The 26,708-nt window shown below is 35.3% G+C and overlaps 1 protein-coding gene across 4 annotated transcripts in view; it reads right to left on the bottom strand.

Moving 5' to 3' along the window:
• LOC123308260 (inaD-like protein) overlaps positions 1-26,708 on the bottom strand; it is a 370,976-nt gene that overhangs the window by 316,991 nt on the left and 27,277 nt on the right. For 2 of the 4 annotated variants that reach the window (XM_044890846.1, XR_006537080.1), the window contains exons 4-8: positions 8,030-8,188; positions 4,901-5,068; positions 4,319-4,532; positions 2,063-2,166; positions 1,789-2,001 (exon numbers count right to left, since the gene is read on the bottom strand). In XM_044890846.1, the coding sequence (XP_044746781.1) occupies positions 1,789-2,001; positions 2,063-2,166; positions 4,319-4,532; positions 4,901-5,068; positions 8,030-8,188 (858 nt within the window). The remainder of the gene's footprint in view (positions 1-1,788; positions 2,002-2,062; positions 2,167-4,318; positions 4,533-4,900; positions 5,069-8,029; positions 8,189-26,708) is intronic. The other 2 variants (XM_044890847.1, XM_044890848.1) reach the window with 2 other exon arrangements.

Genomic DNA, 26,708 nt, shown 5'->3' with positions numbered 1-26,708 from the left:
CAAACATAAAATTCTCAAATGCAACCACTTTTTTGGGTCTCCCAATTGAAGAAAATTCTTTGTCATCCTCTTCATTCACAAACTTTTTGATTGTGGAAATATTCAGCTGAAATATAAGTCGTTTAGATTCAGATGAAACATTATATAAATTGTCTTACATTGAATATGTTCGCTACCGTCTGACGTATTGTGGATTTTAGAATATCAGGGTATAACTATTTCAATGAGCGGACCTGAATTCTAAATAGCACTTCCTGAAACCTTGTCTCTTTTTTCAATCACTTTTGGCATTTTCGAATTTTTGTAATAAAAATTGATATTAGTTGTGGCAACGGCGTTATGACATTAACGACATTTCATGAGTGCCAACCTAACTTCGTTCTGGTTACAAAAACTTGAGAAAATTATTCCATGGCCAACCGACTGCTAAAATAAATTTGAATGAAGTATACTATTGTAAAGGGTTGATATAGGTACTCTCGCTTCTCAAGTATTTTAAATTCCTCTTAGAAATTAACATTTCCAATTCAGATTGGCAAATAGAATATAAAAATTATTTCTGAATCATCTTGGAAGCCGTCAAAAAAACTATACAGTCTGTGACGTTTATCAAAAAGACCGACTGGCTAGAGAGCAAAAAAAAGGGGCAGTGAGGGGGCGCTGCGGCGAAGATATATTTACAGGCTGACTTTGATAGCTATTTATGAGTACAATGCGGCATCTTTGATCGCTTTCCATCTGGCGGTAATCCCCTTGTTTCTGGTGAAGTGGAGATACTTTGGGAAGAACATATGTGAATTGTTTGTCGACCAAGCGCAAAAAGCCGCCTTTTCGATTTCACTCTAATAATTAATAATGTTCGTCTTTTGCTTTTGAAAAAATTTGGTCGGCAACTGATTTGCCGCTCCCAGAATGTGCCGCCCCGGCAGGGTGCCTGGTTTGCTGGTCCTGACGGCGGCCCTGGGTCTGGTGGGTCAAACCGACATTTCCAACAATCTGTAATCTGTATGTCCACTTGTATCATGCATCTTGACACCTCTCTTTTATTTTATTCTCAAGGTCATGTTACAATCAAGGATTTATAGCAGACACCTATGTTTTGCAATCCATAAAATTGTCGAATAAAGCTTTGAAACAGAGTGGCCCAATAATAGGAGGTGAATAAAGAATAGTCCTCTGGAGGAACGCTACTGGTACTGTCAAAAATTCCGTATGCTGACCACTGCGGGTATGCATTTGTTTTTTTACCACATGGGAAGGTCAGCAGATGAGACAAGCAAACTCTGTGGACAGGAAAAAGAAAAATCTGACACATGCAAGTATCCAGAACTAGCAACTGGCACAATAAAAACACAAATGGGGAGAGGGGAAGCCACTGCTGGATGGTAATAGGCGAAGACATCGTCTAATTTGTCAATACCATGGACTGTCTCTTAAGATTCAATAAGTCGAATAGAAGGTCAAAAGATCCAAGTGATCGCAGGTTTCAAGAGCTCAAGGTACTGCTTATCAGCATGAACCCCTCACATATTAGACCCATTGTCATAAGCTTGATTACGAATATTTCTCAAAAGGCATAAAATCTTTTAATAATAGGTATAAGTAATGCTATTTCCTCTATAACAGTTTGATGTGCTTCATTCGCAATCAATTAAGTAAATCAATTTTATATCTTGAACAAATTATGTGAATATATGTGTTATAACTTTGTTGTTTAATGAATATAAGATACCTAATTGAATTTCCAACAAGTTAATCTGCCACAACAGATCTCATAAATATACTCACCATCCTACTCAGAGATGCTTTAGGCAGAGATGGAAATGATGAGGACGGAGATGAAGGGGCAAGTAACTCATTTGCTTTGATGGCTTGTTGTAAGCGATCGTATTTGGGACCTCTCAGGTAACGCTCGAACTTTATGCAGACGAGATTTCCTGTTTTACGTAAAATCTCAACAGCTTCATGGTTCGTTCTGCCAACAACCGACTTTCCGTCTACCTGAAATCGATTTGAAGCTACAAATAAGGTGAGGCTGGGATAGCGATGGAAAATTATTTACCTCAATGATTCTATCGTTTATTTTAATCTTGTTAGTCAGATCGGCTGCACTTCCCTTGCTGATGCTCTTCACAAATATACCTGATAGTTCTTCTGAAACAAAAACTAAGTAAAAATATTCCTCAGATGATTTCAGAATTTTCACTTCTACAAAGTCGGTATGTTGAAGTCAAATAAAACTTACAAATTCATTACTTCCGAAATCTAACAATTCCTGTTGAATGAAAATCTCTAGTTTCTTGCTCTAGAAGAATTATAGAAATGGAAAAAGCCGCAGATGATGAGTACCTATTTCATCTTCAAATTATGTTTATATATATCCCCAATTGCCAAAACGTCAATTATAACTCCGTAATCCATTTCAATCCTTCATTAAATATGGTATACAATAAAACACCGCTCATAATTTCAATCCTCCTTTGAAAGGGTTCCAAAGCGTTTCAATGGTCAGTTCCAAAAGCATAAATTCTCACTTTCGTGAGAAACCATTAATTTATATGGGGTTTTCATTATTATTCAATTCAAGCAAGTCGTCATCCCGAAAATCCAGAAATAAAAATAGGATGATAATTTTTCATTGGAGAACAGAAATATTTATTCATGTTATTCAGTTTCCGAGATGAAATGATTTTTCAATGAATTTGCCCCTAAAAATATTTCTCGAAAAGTCTTGATATTGGTTACAATTCGAAAACAATTGAAATGCTGTCATCTTACTGACGAAATTGTGAACTATTGAAATATTGTAACGACATTTCATCGCATGTCTCGAGCGCCAGTTATTCTTCATAGGGAAATAGCAAACCTACCCAGGTGACTGCGAGTCGAAAACAAAGTTTCTTCTTATCTAGGGTGTTAGAGATAACTAGTGAAAGTCAAAAACCGAGTTCAAAAAGTTTATTCGTTCTTTCGCAATAAGGAACACAATAGGCACTGGTACTGCTCTAAGAATCTAGCGATTTACAGCGATAAGTATGAAATAAATCAGTCAAGTGAACATCACAGTACAATAGGTGGAATAGAAACAGTTTACTTTCAACAACTCAAAGGGGCTTGATATACAAATAGTAATGAGAAAACGATAATTTCACGAAATGAGTTGAACGTAAAGAAAAAAGTCATTGATCTTAAACGTGCCTCGCATGATACGGATTTGTTCGCGGGCCAGAATCAAGACTTCACTTAACGGAGAATGGAATCGGAACTCAGCAGAATAAGGGTTCGAGCAGGACGTCCAAAAACACGACGGTTCACCTCAGAGAGCTTTCTGTTCCCCCCGGGTTTTCACACCAGCAGCACTAGTCGTGTTTTTGCAGTTTTAACAGATTTTATCGCATTTTATCTTCGAGGGAACGGAATCTAAGTAGTATAGCAATGACAGTTCATGCTTACTTGGGGACAATTTGAATCTTGACTTCGCGCTCAGTTAAGCTACATTCACAATCAATTCGCGGGCCGAAGTGCACTTCGGCACGGAAGCTTAGCAGATGGCGTTCTCCGTTACCATTCACAATGAAATTCACGACAAAATTTCTTGCAAGTTGCAAACTATCACTTCGGCAAGGAATTTCGTGCCGGCTATAGATGATGCTGATGCTTATGTTTTGATCAGTTACATTTTTGATTCATTTAAGTATTTGGTTCCAAGATTATTGCGAATGATAAATTTCATGCCGAAGTGCACTTCGGCCCGGGAATTGATTGTGAATGCAGCTTTATGTGGTACTCGATCGTTGTGGTGACCATGGGGCGCTCAGAATATCTCCCCCCAGATGATTGCAGAGAAGGCGTCATTGGGGGTTCTTTCGGATTATTAGATTGAGGACAATTGGAATTGTGAAATTATGCGCCCCAAATCTAATAATCCGAAGGAAAACCCCAAGACGCCTCGAGACGACATACTGGAGGCCCAATAAAGACCCGAAAATAGGGTTATATATAACGAAACGCGAATTCATTATTACAAATATAATATTTCTCTGAAAATGGGACTCAAAGCTAATAATCCATAGTAACCCCCAGAGAGCGTGAACTGTCATTGTTATACTACTATAAAAATTTCATGATGGTCATGGGCATATTCTGAAGTATTTTTAACGAGTTTTTGTATCTTTTTTAAATCAGCTGAACTATAATATATTTATGTGTTCGATGTCCTGTTTTTTTGTTTTTGAACATGCATGATATGAAAACTGATTCATAGGTATCCTAGGAAATCCTGATTTCACACGCTACTCTCGATCTGATCGAATCTCACCTTTTTCACACACATACCCTGCCACTGTAATTCCTAATCCGGAATCATCTTTCGTTAGATTAACCTCGTAGGATTCGGTTTCTGGTTGGGTAGGTTCTTGCAGATTCATAGACAATGAAAGTATATCCACAGAACCGTTAGATGTTTTAGATCGACGTGGAGATGGGCCAATCGGCAGAGGATCCTTCACCACATCCACTAAGCTTGCGATTTCCTGAAAATTTAAATATCCCTTTGTAAAGAAAATTCCAGAAATAAATTAAAGTCGCATAAACTGAGACATATCAGGAAACCGATTGTTACCAAAGATTTCAGGGGGTTCCTTGTGGGATTAGGGATTATTCGATTCGAAAGAAAATGCTCCTAAACCTAGGCCAACGGGTCACGAAGCATGTACTAATGGAGACGACGCGTATAATCAATTCTTTTTAATGAAAGCAGTATTGCCATAAAATAATTTTAAAGATTTTGTAACTAGAACGGAATAAAGTTGGCAAGGATGACAAAGAAATCTCTTTTATTGAGAGGCCTCAAAAGATGGTGGCAGTTGTGGTTCTCACATGTTAATTCATTGCTACTCACATGCAATTGGAAGTCAGCATCTTTTCCTGTGAAAATATAAGGACTGCTCAGACTAGAAGAATGATTGATGAATGTTTCGGTCAAACCATTTTCGATCAAGTGCTTATCCAGTTCAACGGGATCACCAAGAATCTTTGTGGGTACAATTGGTGCGTGGCTTCCCAAAGTCTGGAAAAAATGATTAAGAAAAAAAGGATTCAATATTATTCTACCTCTGAACAATTTATAGGGTCACGTGTAAATTTCTCTCTATTCAGGCTTATGATGAGTTAATTGGAACATTTGCTAAACATGTGTTCTTTCAGGGAAAATTTGTATATTTTGAGTTGTTTTTATCACATTCTTTTTCATTTCATCAAGTTCTTGCCCTCTGGAATCGATTAATTGTAGTAAGGTATAGATGCTGGCATAAAAACCATGTATGACCAGCCAACGATCACAATGTAATATGTAATATTATATTTAAACCAATAATAATCATTCCGCTTGCGGCTAGTATTGAGGAAAATTTCATTTCAATTGAAGATATTCCAAATTTCAACGGATTACTATACGCAAAATCTATGGTACTTGGAACAAAGCTAATTGACCGACGCAGAAGCCACTCTGGAGCGGTCAGAATTCTTGGCTCCTTCCGAAGCGAAAACCATCAATCAGGCATCATTATCAGAGAAATCAATCAGAGACAGGTTGTCTCTGCCATTAATTCTCTTCTCGTTTTTCATTCTAGTGTCAACCTCGATTCTTATTAAATGCTCTATTAGTTCACCTCACTAAGTGATTCCATTTCACGCATTCTCGTTCAATTTTTGTACTTACTAGTTCTAGTTAAAGGGTAATGTATTCTCAGTCTTCTAAAAATTATTAATTACTCCATTTCCATGTTTCCTTCATGCTTTCATAATGTATGAAATGTATCCGCGTGTGAGAGCCTGAGCAATCTACAAAAAGATTGGTAATCCTCACTAGTCCTCAACTCCTCCCCCTGAACTTATTTTGCTCGATTCACCTCATAAATAAATATTTTATTATTTTTTACTATTCATATAGATTTTGAGAACTCTCTTGGGTTTTCACATGGAAATGGGTATATTGCTCCAGAATACAACTTTCTCATGTCTGTATCTTTGATAATGAATGCTTATTCCTCTTCTACCCATCCTCAGCTTGCTAATTTTTAACAGTTTATTTCATTTCTCTAGTCAATTGTGTTGTTAACCTCTCAATTTACATTGCTGATAACCGTTCTCCAGGGTGGACCCTGGATTCAGATGATTTCCTGTATCACACGAGGAGAACTCCTCTGATATGGTTGAACAACAGTCTCTCGCCCTGGTTCCACCTTGGAAGGTTTCCTCTGGTAATCGTGTACTCTCTCATTTAGTATTATCTCTTCATTTTAATTTTGTTCATTCATTTTATTCGATATACAGACTAGATCCCAAGCCTTCTGCTTTTCTCGGAATCAAGAATTGGTGGTTTCCCTCATTTAGTACTCTCTTTTTATCACTTATAAATTATCAATTGTAGCTTTTAATTTTTTTAATAGACGTACTTATCTCCAACTCGGACCAAGAATGGTGATTTGAATTATTTCTTAAATCGTAATTTTTCATTAGATTGCACAATCTATCACAATATACAGGGTGTTTTCTAATTGAATGTCAATATTTATAGGGGTGATTTTCGGACCCATTTTTGAGAAAAAAACTTCATATGAACATATGTCCTAAACGACGTCTTACCTCTTGAAAGGTAAGGGTGGAAAGTTTTCAAAATGAATCATTTATTATCAATATCTACAATACCACTTCAAATATTTCAATGAAAGTTGTCATACTGTGAATCAAGAGGCATTTTTTAATGTATTACTTTTTTCTCAATTTCCACCAGTGGGGTTCGTACGTAATTTGACCTATCTATTTTGGCAGATATTGATAGTACGCCACAGATTTCTAATGTAATAAAAATTATTTTTGAAATTCCCAATCATTTATTACCAAAATTGATCACTTGACTTTTTTTAATCCGATTCACGGTTTCCGCTTGAAAAAATAAAAACCGTTTTTCTGCATGATTATAACAATATCCTTAATACATACATATGACAATATCACTGTTCAAACCGCATTTTCTTTTTATTTTATATTCGTTATTTTTATTTGGTTCACAAACTTCATTTTTCATTTCATTTCAATTAATATCACTCATGATTGACCAATCATGTTCCTTCCGTTCCTTCAAGTCTATCTTTTACGTCTTCGACGCACACATGGATCAACGCAATTAAAAAACGACCAGTCAATTGACATCTACGCATAAGCAAGACGTATCAATAATTCCCACACGATTTTCATCAATTTTCACGATTTCTCTACAACCAACAAGAATTACTACAATTTCTGCAAAGCGAAACATCACAGCCGAGAACCTTTTGGTTAGAATCCGACTTGTGCACCATTTCAACCAAGAAACACTCAAGAGAGACCAGATCAGTGCAACGGAAAAGGTAGGATTTGAAGGCTTCAAGATCTTTGAAAATTTATATTACAGTTCACTTTAATTCAATCCTACAACAATCACCATGCAGAGACATACGTAAATTATATTTTCTTAGGTGAAACCCGTGAGTCGAACTAAAATAATTCAAGAGATCAAATTTGCTCATGTCAGTGGCGTGCTACTGACTGTCTAAATAATACCATCCTGTATCTCAAAAGGTAAGACGTTTAGGACATATGTTCATATAAAGTTTCCTTCTCAAAATGGGCCCAAAAATCACCCCATTAATATTGACATTGAATTAATAAACACCCTGTAAAATTGTATTTAACAAAATTCTTATATCCCATATCTGACATTTTTGAACGGTGTAACTTCTCTGTAACTTCCATTAAGGTGGTCCGAGATTCATAAACACTCCTTCTATATGGAAGCCATTCAACTTATATTTCAGAAAAAAAATAACAACATGTCAAATATTTCAATTAGAAACTGGGGTGCGCATTGAAGCACCTTAATTTATTCTGTTTTTTTTATGTTTAGAATCTTAAGTAATTTCTCCGAAAAGCCGGTAGGGTTATAAGGGTCATGTTTAACTGAAGGATATTTTAATCGTCTTTTACTTACGTTATAGTCCGCATTAGTGGACTCAATAGGTCTTGCGACAACCATCCGAACGTGTATGCCACACTGTCTAAGTACCGAAGCCACTTGTTCTGAGCCTAAGCCTCTCAAGTTCACTTCCCCGATTTGGAGGATATGGTCTCCACTTTGAAGACGACCGTCCTAAAAAAATAAGATTCATTACTTGATAGGGTGTCCCAATGAAAGCCACCACCGATATTTCCCATATTATGATAAAGATTAACGAAATTCAATATGTAAAGTTCTGTGATGTTAGTGTTCAAAGTTTCAAAATTTCAACTCCATACGACGCGACGTGTCGCTGGAATCCCAAAAATTTGAATAGTATATGAAATAGATGGTAAAGATATGAAAAAAAACAATATTATACAATAAAAAATCTTACAATCACATACACTGCTCGACAAAATTTTTTAGATCAACTCAATACATTGTTATTCCTTATAAACTTACTGTCAGAATAAAATATCAACATTTCAAAAATACATTGTAGAATAATTAGTTGTGATGACTATATTGTTTTTAGATATATCTTTGATATGTTAATACTTTATTCTGTGGGTGAGTGTCTAATATCACAAAAAATTGTTTCAATTTGTCTTGATCTAAAAAAATGTTTCACGTATTGTGTGATTCTAAGATTTCTTATAGTTTAGTGATTTCTGGCTCTCATGGATATTTAATTAGGACAATTTTGAATATTTGTTCGTTTAATCGATTTGATAACAGAAAATATTTGTTTGAAAAGGCTTTCTTGATTCAAGAATGTGTGGAATTCATCGACCTATACCTACTTTTTCAATGAAAAAGTGAAAGGGCTGCTGCAGTAATTTTCACCCAGAATCATCCTGGCCATTTTGTTACATACACATACGTTTTATCTTCAGTTGAGAATATGATGCAGACTTGGTCATTTCACAATCGGAAACACCAATCGATGAGGAAGCTACTGAAGTTAGAGTTTTGAGCCATTTTGCATGAATAACTAAAGCGTAATTGCATAAGAAATAATTCAGAAGCTTTTTTAGCCAGCAGATCATCTTTATTTTGAAATCCTCACAAATACAACAATACCGCCCTATAATTAAAGCTCGTGCAAGAGTTGAAGGAAGTTTATTCGTACAGAGAGAATTTTGTAAAAACAGGTCAAACAGTCTGAATAATCAGTTTGGTTTTCGTCCATGATTGAAATTCAAAAATTAAAGTTATCAGGAATTTGGACAGTTTTTTAGTTTCTCAAATGTTCAATGTGCCAACGTTTCGGAGGCGAATTCCTCCTTCTTCAGGGCTAAAAAACGAAAGGACATTCAACAAAACAATCACAAAGACAAAGTTACCGATATTACCTCAAGAATATTAAGTTGTACGAGAAAATATTGAATAGTTACAAAGTTTCATAATACTTGATTAGCTACTTTTGAAAATCTTTTATATAATCTTCTTAGCGTCGTCAGAAAATTAAATCAGAACATAGATATAAAGTGGGAAACTTCAAATGTCAAATGTCACAAACACAAAACACACAAACTGTCAGATCTTTTTCTTTCTTCTTCTCCTTCTTCTTCTTCTCTTTTGACCTCAAAAGAGATCTACAGGGTGTCCATGTTCCGGAGGGTTACATTCTGGTGTCGCTAGATGTGGTCTCACTGTTCACCTATATATCCAAAGAACTTGTGATAACTGTGATAAAGAAACAATGGAACTATATTAAGAACTTTACCAACCTAAGTAGAGAATGTTTCTTAAGGTTGGTGGATGTATGTTTTGAGTGCAGTTATTTTGTATTTGATGGAAGATTCTACAGACAAATCCTTGGCTCTGCTATGGGATCTCCTTCTAGTCCCTCATTCGCTAACCTTGTGATGGATGACTTGTTTAGTTGGGTCTTATCACTAATAGATTTTCATATTCCAATGGTCAAACTGTATGTAGATGATACCTTTCTTATTATACCTAACAACAAAAAACAACAACTTCTGGATCTATTTAACTCTTATAATGACAAACTTAAGTTCACTATGGAAGTACAAGTAGATAACTCAATTCTATTCCTAGATATGTTAATCAAAAAGGAAAACAACACTCTCAAGACATGTTGGTACTACAAGCCCAGTAACTCCAACAGACTAATTAATTTTTTCAGCAATCATGGCACCACACAAAAGATAAACGTGATAAATAACTTGATTAATAGAGCGTTGAAATTGAGTGATGAAGAATACCATAGGACAAATTTGAGGAGTGTAAAGAAAATCCATATACAAAATAATTACCCCATATACCTCATAAATAGATCTATCAGATAAGTACAAAATATGAGAGAAGAGAATACATCGAGTCCCAACTCAGAAGATAGTACAAGATCATTTCACAGATTTCCCTTCATCGATGGCCTGTCTTACAAGATTCAAAAAATTCTCAGAGAATTGAACTGCACATGCGCCTTCTATAACGTCTCCACTACCAATAGATTCTTCTCAAAATTGAAGGAAACCACTAAGAAAGAACTAATGTCATCTGTGGTTTATAAGATACCATGTTTGGATTGTGATAGGAGTTATATAGGACAGACTCGACAATATTTAAAAGATAGAATAAAACAACACAAATATGATACAAAGAACATAAACAACAAGGAAAAGACTGCCCTAACCTATCACGTGTTCGGTGAAGGTCACAATTTTAACTTCGAGGAGGTGGAGATACTAGATGTGGAGAACAATGGTTATAAGAGGAATATCAGTGAGATGGTTTCCATCAGAAGTAATCTAATATATAAAATTCTCGTGTCACAGTTTTCGTTGCCATACTCCTCCGAAACGGCTTGACCGATTTTGATGAAATTTTTTGTGCTTATCCGGTATCTATGAGAATCGGCCAACATCTATTTTTCATCCCCCTAAATGTTAGGGGTAGTCCACCCCTAAATTTTTTTTTTATTTTTTAGACTAGGAAATTATGTATATGGCAAAACAACGTTTGCCGGGTCAGCTAGTAACACCGTAAATTTTAGAGAAGATGTTAATAACCTAAGTTATTTTTATGATGTATTATTGGACATAACGTGACGGATAACATGGGGAAGGGGGAAGTGACGTTGAAGAAACTTGTTTTGAGAAGTAGAAGAAGAAAGAAAAAGATCTGACAGTTTGTGTGTTTTTGTGTTTGTGACATTTGACATTTGAAGTTTCCCACTTTATATCTATGTTCTGATTTAATTTTCTGACGACGCTAAGAAGATTATATAAAAGATTTTCAAAAGTAGCTAATCAAGTATTATGAAACTTTGTAACTATTCAATATTTTCTCGTACAACTTAATATTCTTGAGGTAATATCGGTAACTTTGTCTTTGTGATTGTTTTGTTGAATGTCCTTTCGTTTTTTAGCCCTGAAGAAGGAGGAATTCGCCTCCGAAACGTTGGCACATTGAACATTTGAGAAAATAAAAAACTGTCCAAATTCCTGATAACTTCAATTTTTGAGTCTGAATAATTTAATAAAAGGCTGACAACCAGAAAATAAATTGTCAAAGAGAATAGTGGATTTGAGTCATGACCCTAATAGAACACAACGTCCTTGGGACGTCCAATTCATGTTCATTTAACGTCGGAACGTCCATGGACTTGATTTGTATGTCCTTTGGACGTCCGTTTCCGGACAGTTTTAGGACGTCCAAGATGGATATCCATTGTTAGTCCAATTTATGTACAATGTCCGTATCGGATATCCATTGGATGCCCGTGATGGACATAATACGGACCATATGACACATGTCCGTATCATGTAGTCCCAAAATGGTCCCTGACCGACTTAATACATGCAATGTCAAATATATGTCCTTACTGGATATCCATTAGTTGTCCGAGATGAACATAGTACGGACCATATAACTTATACATATATATTACATGGTCCGTATAACGTCCATGACGGACACCTATTGGATATCTGGTAGGGACATCTTTTGAATGTCCATACCGGATATTCACTAGGAGTCGTAAGGGACGAAATATGGACCAAATAACATGTATATGTTACATGGTCCGTATAACGTCCATCACGGACACCTAGTGGATATCCGGTAGGGACATCTTTTGAATGTCCATACCGGATATTCACTAGCAGTCCGTAAGGGACGTAATATGGACCAAATAACATGTATATGTTACATGGTCCGTATAACGTCCATCACGGACACCTAGTGGATATCCGGTAGGGACATCTTTTGAATGTCCATACCGGATATTCACTAGGAGTCCGTAAGGGACGTAATATGGACCAAATAACATGTATATGTTACATGGTCCGTATAACGTCCATCACGGACACCTAGTGGATATCCGGTAGGGACATCTTTTGAATGTCCATACTGGATATTCACTAGGAGTCCGTAAGGGACGTAATATGGACCAAATAACATGTGTATATGTTACATGGTCCGTATAACGTCCATCACGGACACCTAGTGGATATCCGGTAGGGACATCTTTTGAATGTCCATACCGGATATTCACTAGGAGTCCGTAATATGGACCAAATAATACATACATGTATATCAATGAACACCAAAATTTAATATTATTTTTCACTAAACTCCATTTTTCCGCTTTGTAGTACCTATATGAATATCTTATGAATATTATATTATGTATAACGTTATGATGAACGAAGACTTAATACTTGAGTAATTACTATTATAAAATAATCTATATTTGAGTTTCAAGACTTCAGTTTTTATTATATGGCATTTCTGTATTAATCGAATACTATTCCATAAATCAGTTAACAATATAATGAATATGTTCCTACAAGTAAATATATTGTATGGTCTCGGTAGCTAGGACGGTTGCACCGAAGACTCTGTAATGCGGTGTCCCCACGTACTCGCGAGTTCGAATCCGGGCCAAGTGTAAAAACTTTAGTAAGTATGGATTAAAATGAGAACAACACAGAAAAAATAATATCTGCGTCTGAGTGTGAGACATTGGGTTCTAGGACATTAAAATTCTAATAGATAGGATAGCCAACGTCGTGGTTAATTTTTGTACCGTTGAGATTGCTAATGATGGTCCCAACGGGATATCCATTGGACGTCCGCGATGGACGTCCGAATTCTGTTCAAAGTTGTGACATTTGTACATCCCTCGGATGTCCATAGAACGTCCATTGTACCAGAAATGGACGTCCCATGGATGTCCGTAATGTCCGAAGTGGACGTCCTATGGATGTCCATAGGACTACTTTGTGCTATTAGGGGAACCTTTCCTATGAACTCCATTATAGGTTTCCATGAAGTCAAATCTGCATAATGATCTTATCACCTACAGGTTCTCTACAGCATTGGTTTTTCCAACAGATGTGTGGTCTTCTAGAATTAAAACGTAAATTGTCCCAACTGTCGATATTGACGTGATGCCGCTATTGCCGCTCCTCATCGTCATCAGAGGAGAGAAGTATGCTGAACATACAACAATGTCCTTGGGTTATTACTACTGAAAACAATCTGTATGGGACTGTTTTCAATTGAAGGTTAACCCTTGGTTAAGAAAATTCAACAGGTTAGGCGTTTCAGTGATAGTAATCTTGTCCAATACCTGAAGTATGAGCAAACCTGAAGTACTGATTTTTTTATATGAATTTCTTTCAGAATATATTGTTATGGTTTTATGAAGTAGGTATACTTAAATCAACGACATAATATGAACTGAAGTTACCAAGAATAGTTTTATTGATTAAAAAATCGTTATACAGGGTGTATTTGAAGGTGACGCTTTTTTTCAACAGAAGGTAGAGCTTGTCAAAATAAAGCGTGTCACCAAAAATCACCAATACAAAACTTTCAAAATGACAAAGTTGAAAAAAAATTGAAAATGAAACAGATCCTAATGCAACCCTAGACCGTTTGTTAGCTGAATTATCGCAAAGCAAATATCTCCTAATTCGACCATGTGGTTTCAATATCCTAAGGATATTGGCTCGTTCGACATTTACGTGGTAATGAAAATGGAAACTTGGGATTGCCGAATTGTTCTCATTATTTTTAAGTAACTTACACGATTTATGAAATGGTTCATTTCGATACCAACTCACAGAAGAGACTTAGGACATAAGTGTAAAAAATAGAATAAATACTACATACATCTCACCAATAAAATTCGTCAAAATTATTTTTTCACAATGAGCTTCACAATCTTCTTCACTTTCAAAAAACTGCCTTGATTTTATACATTTTTTCACCCTGAATTGCACGATACAACAATTATGATTCTCTCCAAAGTGACCTGATGCATCTAATCCGATGAACTTGGTACTGAATCATTCATTGTCCAGCCATATGTTTGTTTTGTTTGGTTTTTGCGATGCCCGAGTTACCTTCCACAGTCCCGTACTTGAAATTCAATGAAATTTTGTCAAACTTCTAGGTGTTGTATATCAGTCATCTTGGATATTTTATACAAACAATTTTTGGTTAAACGACTAACGACTAATTTTGATCAGTTCTACCTTCTGTCAAAAAAAAGCCTCACCTTTGAAAACCCCCTGCCCCCTGTATAGATTGATAGTATGACATATAGAAGCGATGAAGAGGAACCTCGACGACATATACGTCATATACCGAGCCAAATTTTTTCTAAGTCTACGAAGATTATGATTTTTCAAAAGAAACGAACTATCGAAGAGATTACGTGTCATGGTTTGAAAACTCATTTTTGTGAAAATCATATAAGCTGTTTTAATTTCCATTATGGATTTTCATCGAGTATTGTCCACATCAATTCAACAATTCTTGAATGGACTATAACCAGAACATATTTATCTAATGGCAAAATTAGAACTGATTAGTAACGAAAGGATTCGGTTTTATTTTGAATCTTTGTAATTTTTCGAATCAACTATGATTTGTTTATATTTACGAATTCACAGAAAGTCACATTTTTCACAGATAAATTAATCAAATATTCTAATTTCAGGAAAAAAACACTTATCCTCACTTATATTCAAATAACAAAACAAAATAAATACTAAGGTAGAACTGCAGATTCAACGAACGATGAGGACAATTGGGAATTCCAGATAAGCGATACGCCCTCTTGTGTCAATTTTTGTAAATAAAAAGTTATTGCATTTTTGTTTGTTCACATCGAGGAACGGAAAATATTCATAAAAAATATATCTGAATCTGTTGAAAATATCTATCTCGTGACAACGGAAAAAGCTTAGTGAAGTTTTCATAATTTGAATCCTTTGGGCAAATCTTCAACTACGACTTTCTTGTGAAGTTGTCAGTTTTTACTATTTTCCACGATGAAATAAACGTTTAGTCAATGTTTAAGGACATATGTGTCTCGTCCTTATAGCATAGTGAAGTTTTTGTACATTTCTAATTGGTTACGAAGAATAGAAGGTGAATTAACTAACCTGGATATAAAACCTCAAAATGAAAGAATTTACACGAAAAACAAATCTGTTTCTCCCAGAGAGGACTCTTTCCACCTAGTAAGTTGACATAGATACCTATGAATTTCGATTACATAAAAAAAATTCATTTAGAAAATGATTTCTGATTTCCAGTTCAACTCGGTCAAGTTCTCTTAGCATCAATGTTGCAATTTTAGCCATTGTATATAATGGAGAAGGCAAAATATCACAGTTGTAGGTCTCCATACAGAAAATAATTTCCTTCTATAATGATCGTGTAAAGAGCCAAGAAGTTCGGATTAAAAAAAATATTGCTCCCTTCTATCAGCTGATTCAGAACATAGTCGGATTTTTTTTAATGAATACTAATACTTCATTACATTTATTGACCTTAAATTGATATTAATTAAAACACTTGGATCCAGTTCCGACAACCAATCTCTAAAATTGAGAATAAGCAACTATAAACTGAGAAAAAAGGATTTATTTGAAGAAAATCTCAAAAGCCATTTCAAAAATTACAATAACTGTATCGAGGACTGCATTAACTTTTTACTTCGAACTGTCATCACCATGTCGCTGCAATCTACATTTGAATTCCCAATGGTGTAGTGATTTTTCAATAACAGAACGCAGTTAAGCGAATTTTGAAACATAATCGTTCGAATCTCTCGAACTATTCACCATAAAGGAAACAAACACATTTACGTTTTAGATTGATTAACTAGAAATTCGAAATTCGATATCAAGAAAACAACGTGAAAAACAAACACATTGAAACAACCTCAACAAGGACGAGAACTTATGGCGCCCTATTAAGGTTGAGTGTCGCTCACGAATGGTGTTGTTTTCCAACTAATAAAAGCCATCCTGACGATCGGGCCAGAAAGTCGTAACACTTTATGACGCCAACCTCGATCGCGAAACAGTTTAATGAAGTTTGAAAAGTGGATATATTCTCCAACAATGGTCACAAGGAAAACCGAATGACGTAACTTATGCTTTTAAGTGGATTGAAATTGGAAAGCAATCCAGTGATATGAGCATAGAGTATGAATTTTCAGATAATGCTTCTTGGTTTGTGAATGTAACCCTACAAATGTCAAGAGGTGTTACAGTTACACTGAGAAAATAAAGCCTTCTGCTTTGAGTATTGGTAATAGGTTGGTATGTAAGTCTTTACGTATAAGTGAAAACTCAATTTTCGGCTCTTTGAATTGGTGCATTCATTTCGTAAAATTTCAGTGATATCTAAAAACAAATTTAACATTCTACATACACTTTCTCATGTAGAATGCACTGGCATAGTAAAAAAAAAGGTCAATCCGTCATAAATAAATAAATATAAATAAATAAATAAACTTTGTTGATCCTCTTGGAAATTTAAGGAATGTATAGGACAAGTCATATATTATAGCAAATACAAGAGAAAAAAAATTTAAAAATTCAACAAATGGAGTCCTTAAGGAACTCCTCCACACTATAGTAACACGTGTTAGTTAAAAGGAACTTAACTTCTCCCTTGAAAGATTTTCCACTCATTGATTTCAAGCGACTGGGCGAATGGGTATATAATTTGATACCTATATAACTCGGTGAGGACTCATATTTAACTGTATGATGCCTGGGGAAGGCTATGGTATCATCGTGTCGTGTTTCATACCCATGAAAGTCAGAGCATTTCCTGTATTTTCCGATGTTCAGGTAGATATAAACAAGACAATTAACTTTATGCTTCTATATGTTGTGTCAGGTTATGAAAGACTTTGAAAATCATCCTCATTCCGGATATTCGAGAATCTGCTCGACAAATGAGAAAATGAGGAGAATTTCCATGACAACTTCATATTTACCTATAATAGTTCTAGCACAGACGTCTTTATTTGGAAAGGTGTTTGAAAAATCTATGGTACTAGTATATAGATTATCTACTATACTCCATTCAATTTTATTTTAGCAGTCAGTTGGCCATGGAAATTTGACACATTTCACTCTGTATAGTAGGTACGAAAATGTGGGGTTATGAAGCTTGTCAAAACATTTTTGGGTTTTAAATCAACGCTATGTTGCCCGTTCTACTGAAAGTTTCTGTTTTTACATATTTTATCGCAATGTCGAATCTCTTCAGAAAATATGTGACGAACATAATGGAAGTTCATACAAACTGATTGAAGGCATACCAAACCCAGTTATTTGCATGGAAAATACAAGAGATCAGTATAATATCATAATATGCACTAATGCACTAGCTTGAGGAGAGTTAATGTTCGTTATCTTCTTTGGCTGAAGTTTGAATACGTTACATCAGTTGTAGATTTCAAAAATATTAACCTGGAAATGAAATGCATATGTTGCAGTGGTTGGGAATGGGTATCTCCCGAAGGAATAAACAGATAATTACAAGAATGTCAAATTCTTCAACAAAAATCATCTTGCATCAATATAAGTAAAAGGAATTAAAGGAAGTTTCAATCAAGATGAACTTCAACTTTGAACAAAAATTTCACATGAATAAACAATTAGCAGGACAACTGGCGCGTATTTGTGGCTGTTCATCTTAATGGATTGATATAATAATGATAATTAGGTATTATTGGTACCTTAAGACATTTAGGTACAATGTATAGGACAAGTCAAATGTAAAATAGAAAAATCAATTTTCGGGAACTCATTCTACGATGACATTTATCGAAAATCCTGTAGTAAATTTTTCGCATTAATTCACTCAAACATAAAATTCTCAAATGCCACCACTTTTTTGGGTCTCCCAATAGAAGGAAATTCTTTGTCATCCTCTTCATTCACAATCTTTCTTTTTTTTGGAAACATTCAGCTAAAATATAAGTCGTTTAGATTCAGATGAAACATTATATAAATGCTCTTACATTGAATATGTTCACTACCGTCTGACGTATTGTGGATTTTAGAATATCAGGGTATAACTTTTTGAATGAGCTGACCTGAATTCTAAATAGCACTTCCTGAAACCCAGTCTCTTTTTTCAATCACTTTCGTAATATTAATTTACATAAGTTGTGGCAACGGCGTTATGACATCAACGACATTTCATGAGTGCCAACCTTACTCCGTTCTAGTTACAAAAACTTGAGAAAATTATTTCATGGCCAACCGACTGCTAAAATAAATATTAATGCAGTATAGTTGAAATGGTTTCGTAATATATTCGTTCATTTATTCCTCACTGACTTTTTTGTGATGCCTTTTTTCTAATCAAGTGGAATCATTTTGACTGGATCCAAACGATTTCGTTCTACTAGTTCAGATATCTAGTTATTAGAGCTTATTGAAGAACAAGTCAGGAGTTTTAATGCTTAGACAATTGATTCCATTGTTGTTGTGGGTAACAATTTGTAGTCCCATGTTATTGTTTTACATCGGCGAAACAATCAGCTGCAGAAAAATTTATGGAACGCACTGATTATATGAAGGCAAGACACTGTTGAATATATTTCTTAGCTTAATACACATTTTTCTTGTTGATTTCAATTCATTTTTCAGGCGTTGGAACAAAGTGTTCCATTAATTAATATGTATGTTGATGATTCATGACAACGAAGAGAATTATATTTCGAAACGTCGACGTCTATTCCACCAATATTCTGTCGAAATGTGAGTTAAGGTTGAAACAAAACGATTAACATTTATTCATCAGGTTATATTCAGCTTCGAGATGCCATCAATGCTGACGATCATCCCAGGGTCGTATTGTATTCGTATATCCAAATTCCCCCAAATTGCATGTTTGAGGGAAAGTGTTTGATACGCTATCCTCTAATATGGGTATCTGAGACAATTACCGGAAATGACGGTTACTCAGTATATTGGCGTCGGTCAAGTGAAGATGATGGAAGATCAACAACAACAACAACAAGACGTAGTTGATAACCATTAGATAGTTCCGTATTCGCCTTCAACGTCTTGAACGGTTTGGAACTTTGCCATTCCGTCAAATTTATCGGCAAGTATGTTAACAACGGAAGTAATATGACTGTCATAGGAGTTGGTCACAGAGTTACAATGATATACCAAATGGCGGTAAATAGGAATTTGGCAATTTTACGTCTATTTACATTCGCCATCCATAACAGACTTCCAGCTGTTATTCTTCTGACCGTGAATTAAAATATGTTGAATTGATGTGGGCCATACTTGATGAAAATCCCTAATAATTGAGCTTGAAACAGATTATACTATTTTCACAAAATGAGTTTTTTAACCACGACACGTGTTTCGCTATCACGATAGCATCTTCAGGTGGTCGAAGGTGAACCTTCATTTTGTTATGCAGACAGGAATTGAATTCTGAAAAAAGTACCACCCAGAGCAGCATTCGAACCCACGACCCCCTGATTACCGGTCAGGTACTCTCCCAACCGAGCTACCCTGACGTGAGGATCCATCTGCATTGTCTGGAAACCACTATCCTCAGAATTCACGTGTTAGTATTATCACTTCCGAACAGTGGCGATCGAAAGCGACTGGATATGTAGAGATATTTCCAATTCCAATTCCAAGGTTTATCGAACAGACACGAATACCTGTACGTCCATACAATGTGGGTAACTGGAACGATATATCCAGGTATAATACATTAAAGTGAAGCCAACTGTACTCTGATCATCTTTGTTTCAACCGAACCACACATTATATATGGTTATTGAACTATTGAAGCGCTCTTGGTTCAAAGTCAATATTTTCTGAGAGAAGTTTGCTGGGCTTTCATGAAAGGTCCCTTGTAGGATATTTATCCGGACTCGAAGCGCACCATTATGTCATGTTTGCACATATCAACTGTCGTAGCATGGCCGGAAAACTCATATTGATGGGAAATTGATTTTTTTTCAGTTGTACAACTATTTGACTCACGATTCAACTGAAAAGTTTGTTGAAATTCTTTGTCTCACCGTGTAAAATCCATTCATTAGTTCAATAGTTCAATAGTTTTCTTAAATTTGTGTAACTAGATCGGACTAAGATTGGGACACATGGAATGTCAAAACAACGTTGGCACAATAATTTGTCAACTTTTTGTTGTTAAACTGTCAAAATTGCTTGCTAAAAAGCAGAGAAAAAGTATCTATCGGAACATTGTTTTGAAATGAAATCTGCTCATTCTAATAGCCCTGATATTTTGAAGTCGACCATTCATCAGGCCGTATCGAATATATTCCATGTAAGAAAATTTATATTAGGAGTGTTCTTTCGTACTGAATGAAGTGATCTATGTAAAATCAGTTCAAGCTGAAGTTCTCCAGTTTTCAATCAGTTTCCCCTTCTACAACTCAAAAATGATTGTAAATGATTCTGGTCATCATCAATCAGTAAAATAACTTGAAAAACGACATGATAACCTCAAGTAAACGTTTTTGATGAAAGTGAGCTTTTCGTCATTCAGTAAATTAATGTGTTCTGATTGTTTTTTTTTCCCGCACGAAACTGCAGTTTCGCAAGCAATTGAATGCGGGGAAGACACTTTCCGCAAGAGTTAGGAGCAATATTTTTCTACAAGCGCTTGAAATATATATAGGTATCCACATTATGAAACAGATCAAATTTGAGTTGGTTAATTCATATGCAAGGGTCGTAATTCTGCATGTCGTTACCAAGGCTATCTCATCGTTGGCGTTCAGTGCTTAGAGCATGAAAGAATTTAATTTACTCTTTAATATTAAGGTGCGGTAAAAACCACTGCTATTTCTTATTCGCACGCATATGCATGCGAGATTTTTTGCGATTTGAAATGCTTGCTGGAAAAAGCTTGAACGTTCATGCTTATAAAGAAATCAGTTGAATGATGAGTTTCGTCAGTTGATTCAGAATGAAAGAACATAACGATTATTTTTCATCTGAATTTGAACGACTTCCTGTTATAAACTTCACAAATAAATGGGTTATGAATACAAAATGGGTGAGCAAACCCACAACGTTTTGTGAACAAAAACGTGTCACTGCAGATAAAATCACTTCATTGCAAAAATGCTTACAATATAACGGTCAGTTTCATAATGAAACTTCAAGTTCCTTTAATTCGAAAGCTTCGCTTAACCCTACTAAATCTACTAAACTAAACTAAAACTAAACTAGACTAAAACTACTACTATTGACACTCAAGCCAGCTGTAAGCTCAAATAATCTTTGAATGAGAATCATCTTGGACACAATTCTGATATTCTCATTCAAAGATTATCTGAGGTAATGTTTATATTCACATTATTTGAAATACCTCAAATAGCTCAAAGCTGATGTAGTATCTTCTTCAACTTTTGGTCCAAGAGGAGAGCCAATATTAACTCTTCTGAAGCATCTTCATCTTATTATATGGTTTTTCAACAAGAACTTTGTTTTTTAAATCAAAATAAAACTATTATATAAATTCAGACAATGATTCAAATTTTCATTCTATTCAGAAAAGGAAGGTTTGACAATTATGATTGGAATATGATATCTCATAAATGTCCACCACGACCACGCTTACAGATGTCGATTCTTTCATCAAAGTTTCCTTCAAGAATTTTGAGTTTTCAGGCTGCAATCGATTCGATTGGCTCCGTATAGACTCTGTCGATAAAAAAAATCCAGCAGTGATCGCATGATTGAGCTAGCCCTTTAACGGCTGAATTTCGTGAAATTATGCGATTAGGAAATGTGGTTTGCAATAAATTCATTGTTTCGGTAGATGTGTGACTTGTGGCACCGTCACATATTTGTGATATCCAACAACACTATGGCAACACTATGCCAAAATTTAGTTATTAACATCTCTGAATTATGTTGACCCATCTGTAAAACTTTTACAGATCCACCATTTTCATAGTGAATTTTTATTATTTTGAAACGATTTTTGAGTGAAATGGAACTCATTGTAACAATTGCCCAAGTTTCCACTATAGATATTTAAAAAACCAAATGTCAAAACTTTCATGTAGTTCCGTTGGGGCCATAGTGAAAAACAAAGTTCTTGTTGAAAAACCCTTTATAGGTCAAAAAGTTAATTTTCTTTCATAGTGAAAATGGATATATCTAAACACTGATATCCATGCGAATACTAAATCAAGAATCATTTCAATTGGTTCATTATCGTTCATTATATTCAATCCATATTTTCGAATTCATATTGTTAGAAACACATAAACTGAAATTGTAAGAACACTACTAAAGTCTTTATGTAGAACGGAGAACATATAGCGGTGCTTTAAACTCCAAAAATGTCTTGACAAGCGTCATAACCTCATTCGTCCTTTACATTGTGGAATGTGTCAGATTTGCTAGGCCAACCTAGACTGCTTTTATAACTGTGAATGGACTAAATATTTTTCAACAAGATACGAAAAGGTCTATTTTCTGCCAAGTTTATCAACGATGGTTTGAGAGAAGGACGCAAAAGAGGGAAATTTGAAGAAATGTTTCTTCGACATTTTGGATAGGTATAATAGGCAGAAATACTTGTGGATCAGATGCTATATTCACTTTTCTATGCATAAATATCAATATTCACGTAAATGCTGATTAACGTCAATATCGAAAATATTTCAGTGAGTCATATGATTAATTCTCCAAAATATTTATGTTTTTGGACACATTCAGAAGAACACAGTGGACTTACGAGTCAGAGGTAATTTAAAATTCACTAATTGTTTGAACAACTGTGTCAAATCAGTTAATTGGCTGAATATTGAGGTCTGTCCTGAATTCATTTGTTTGGTGGATATGTATTCCGAAGTTTTTATTTCATAACAATCCACTAGGGCATATAAGGCTTTTCTCTGAAAAAATATCGCCACATCTCACCCTGTAGATACTGAAATACTTTTCAATTTTTCTGAATCATCATTTCATTGTTCATCGACAAAATGAAATCCTAATCCATAATTCAAAATCTTACCGAAAAAAAATTTCTTCGAAATGCTATTGGATTATACTCGAAAAGATCAGATTTGTAGCTTCAAAGGCGAAAAAGTTATGTGAACTTTTCGGAATCATAAAAATCTCAATCTTTGCTGATGACTCAAAAACATCGTAGGAGACTACCATTTACAGCATTCTTCATTTCTCAAGATAAAAATCTGTATCATCTGTGATTCGTTTTGCTCTAACTTCCGGGATACCCTCTAAAACATTGAAATTGGAAAACTTTGTGCATATCGAATCGCTATGTATACAGGCTGTTTTCAAAGGTGAGCTTTTTTTTGACAGAAGGTAGAACTCATCAAAATAAGTCGTTTAAACAAAAATTCAAGATGGCTGAACTACAACCCCTAGAATTTCGACAAAATTTCATTGAATTTCAAGTACGGGACTGTGGAAGGTGACTCCGGTATCGCAAAAAACGAAACAAAACAAAAACATATGGCTGGACATTGAATCGTTCAGTACTAAGTTCATCGGATTAGATGCATCAGGTCATTTTTGAGAGAATTATGATTCTTGTATTGTGCAATTTAGGGTGAAAAAAAAAATGTAGAAAATTCAGGCAGTTTCTTGAAAGTGAATAATTCAGACGAATTTTACTGGTGAGATTTTGAAGTATTATTCTATTTTTTACACTAGTTTCCTAAGTCTCTTCTGTCAGTTCGTATTGAAATGAGCCATTTCATACAATCGTGTAAGTTACTAAATAATAATGAGAACAATTCGGCAATCCTAAGTTTCCATTTTCATTACCACGTAAATATCGAACGAGCCAATATCCTAAACTAAACCACATGGTCGAATCAGGAGATGAGTTTTTTCCCACTGCTTAGCGATAATTCAGCTAACAAACGGTCTAGGGTCGTATTAGGAACTATTTCAGTAATCATTTTCAATTTTTTTTCAACTTTGTCATTTTGTAAGTTTGTATAGGTGATTTTTGGTGAAACGCTTCATTTTGACCAGTTCTACCGTCTGTTGAAAAAAAAGCTCACCTTCAGGTGAGGCAGATTTTTGCTCCGCCACAAAAGGAAATTTCTTCACCGATATTTTCATAATAGGACCTGACAATCTAAATATTTTGGAAGAACCGTTATGTTATCATAATCATATCTTTACCGACTGATATTATGAAAATAAAAGGTCTTTTAACTTGTTCCGTTTTTCCTTCTCTTCAATTATTTCTATCTCTTTCCGAGCCGGCTGATTGACCGAACAATTTGAGTGTATCCAATGGACAGATGAGTTACCCATAGTGGGGCAAATTTTCCGAGGAGAGGGGTACTTCTTCGACGCGCGGCGCTGAAGGTCAAGAGAGAGTGAGTTGAGATCGAACTGCCGAGAAAAGTTTACTCCTCTAGAGTGACCGTACAAAATTTAACCGTATTTACCGTCTATTTCAACCGTATTTTCCTGGAGAGACCGTAGGTCATCAGCCGCCCCTACACCGACCAGGCCGCCGGTGTGACATCAATATTTGTTATTACTTGTACATTTCTGTATATAATTTAATCCAGTAGGAATAAAGGACTGAACGTTCATTTTGTTGCCAGTTATTTTTGCCAGTGAGAGACAGTTCCCTAAATCAGTTAGAGCTAGATTTTCGTCATAAGAGGTAGGAACTCTTTTTGAACGATGTCAGAAGACAGAGACCAAGAAGACGCTACCACCCTAGTTTTCACTGCTACCCTTCTCCACTGATCATTCAAGTCTACCCGGGCTCTCTAATTCTTTGGAGATTCTGTGAGAGACGTGGGGTTCCACTGATTGCCCCACTGGCGCTCGAGCAAAGGTAAGGAGCGTCCAGGATGAGAGAAAAATCCCATCACAATACACCCTGTAATATACAGGATTAGAACTATTTAGAGGCTGACTATAAGAATATCGAAAACCGTTAAAAATAAAGGGTGGCTTAAATTACAAAAAAGTAGTACACCAGTATAATCGCTAATTCGGTGTGTAGTCATAATCCTAGACTACACACCGAATTTCGTGTAGTTATCTCTAGAAACAAATGAGTTATGAAGAAAAAATGATTATCTTGATATTCAGTTTCTTCGAGATATCTCAGGAACCATCAGAGATATTGGAGAACTGTTTACACCCACCCACTCATCCTTCAATAACGCAACTTTTTCGTAATTTGAGCTACCCTGTATTTCTAACGGTTTTCGATATCCCCGTAGTGCCCCTCTAAATAGTTCTAACCCTGTATATTCAGTTGTCCGACTTCATATTCGCAATATCCAATAACTTCCTCATAGAACTTTCATCAAAAGAACATCTTTGGTTTCTCATGGAAACGTAGAAAATATATTTTTCGATTATTGGTTACGTCCATATTATAAACATTAAAATAATTTTCGCAGGAATTTGGACAAATTTTTATTCGTTATCCTTTTAGTACATCGCCAACGTTTCGAATCGGTTGTGATTCTTTCTCAAGGCTGGAATGTCAAAATAAAACTAGAAACAGATAAAAACGACCTAGAGACGATCTACCACTCACCTCGTATTTCATCGGATTGAATATCGTCAATTTTATTAAAATAATTGTATAAGTATCTCGAATTAAATTTCATTCAATCTTCAAGTGGTTCATGTGTTGTTAATACGACATGGGTAAACAGAATCGTCTCACGGTACGTTCCACAAATCGCAATGAGTGACATGGAGATGACATTCAACTCTCCCATAAAACATTATATATGTTCGTTAAAATATCACATCTCGGGTAAAAAACAATAAGGTAAAAACAACAATGGTAATATACAACTTAACAACTAAATCAAAACATTTTGTTCTTGGTGGATGCACCTTAGACACATTCAAATGACTTTCACCATAAAATACCAAAATGAACAAACAACACAAACATCGAGGCTCCGAAAGCTCTCAGTTGTATCCATAATTAAGAATCACCATTTTGAGTCACTGAACCCCAGCATTGCCCAATATAAGACTATCATACACCAAACTGAGATGTTGGACGTCTTCCCTATAGTTTACTGTGTTGTTGGACCTTATGTGCACCATTTCACTAATTAGCCGTCTACCGTAGATAGGTTCGTAATCCAGAACTGTGACCTCCGAGAAGTTGAATTTATGTCCTTCAGCATGGACGTGTGCAGCGAGAGCCGTTCCCTGTGTTATGTGAGATTTTTCTGCATCATTTTTATGTTGTCTTATCCTCTCCTGTAGTAGTTGTTTTGTCTGGCCTATGTAGCATTTTGTGCAGTTATTGCATTCTATTTTATAAACAATTTCTGATTGCTGTAAAATTGGTGTTCTTTCTTTTAGTTTTGTGTAAA

This window comes from Coccinella septempunctata, chromosome 2, assembly GCF_907165205.1.
Source record: "Coccinella septempunctata chromosome 2, icCocSept1.1, whole genome shotgun sequence".
Taxonomy (NCBI): domain Eukaryota; kingdom Metazoa; phylum Arthropoda; class Insecta; order Coleoptera; family Coccinellidae; genus Coccinella; species Coccinella septempunctata.
This window is presented reverse-complemented; position numbering and strand designations above follow the sequence as displayed.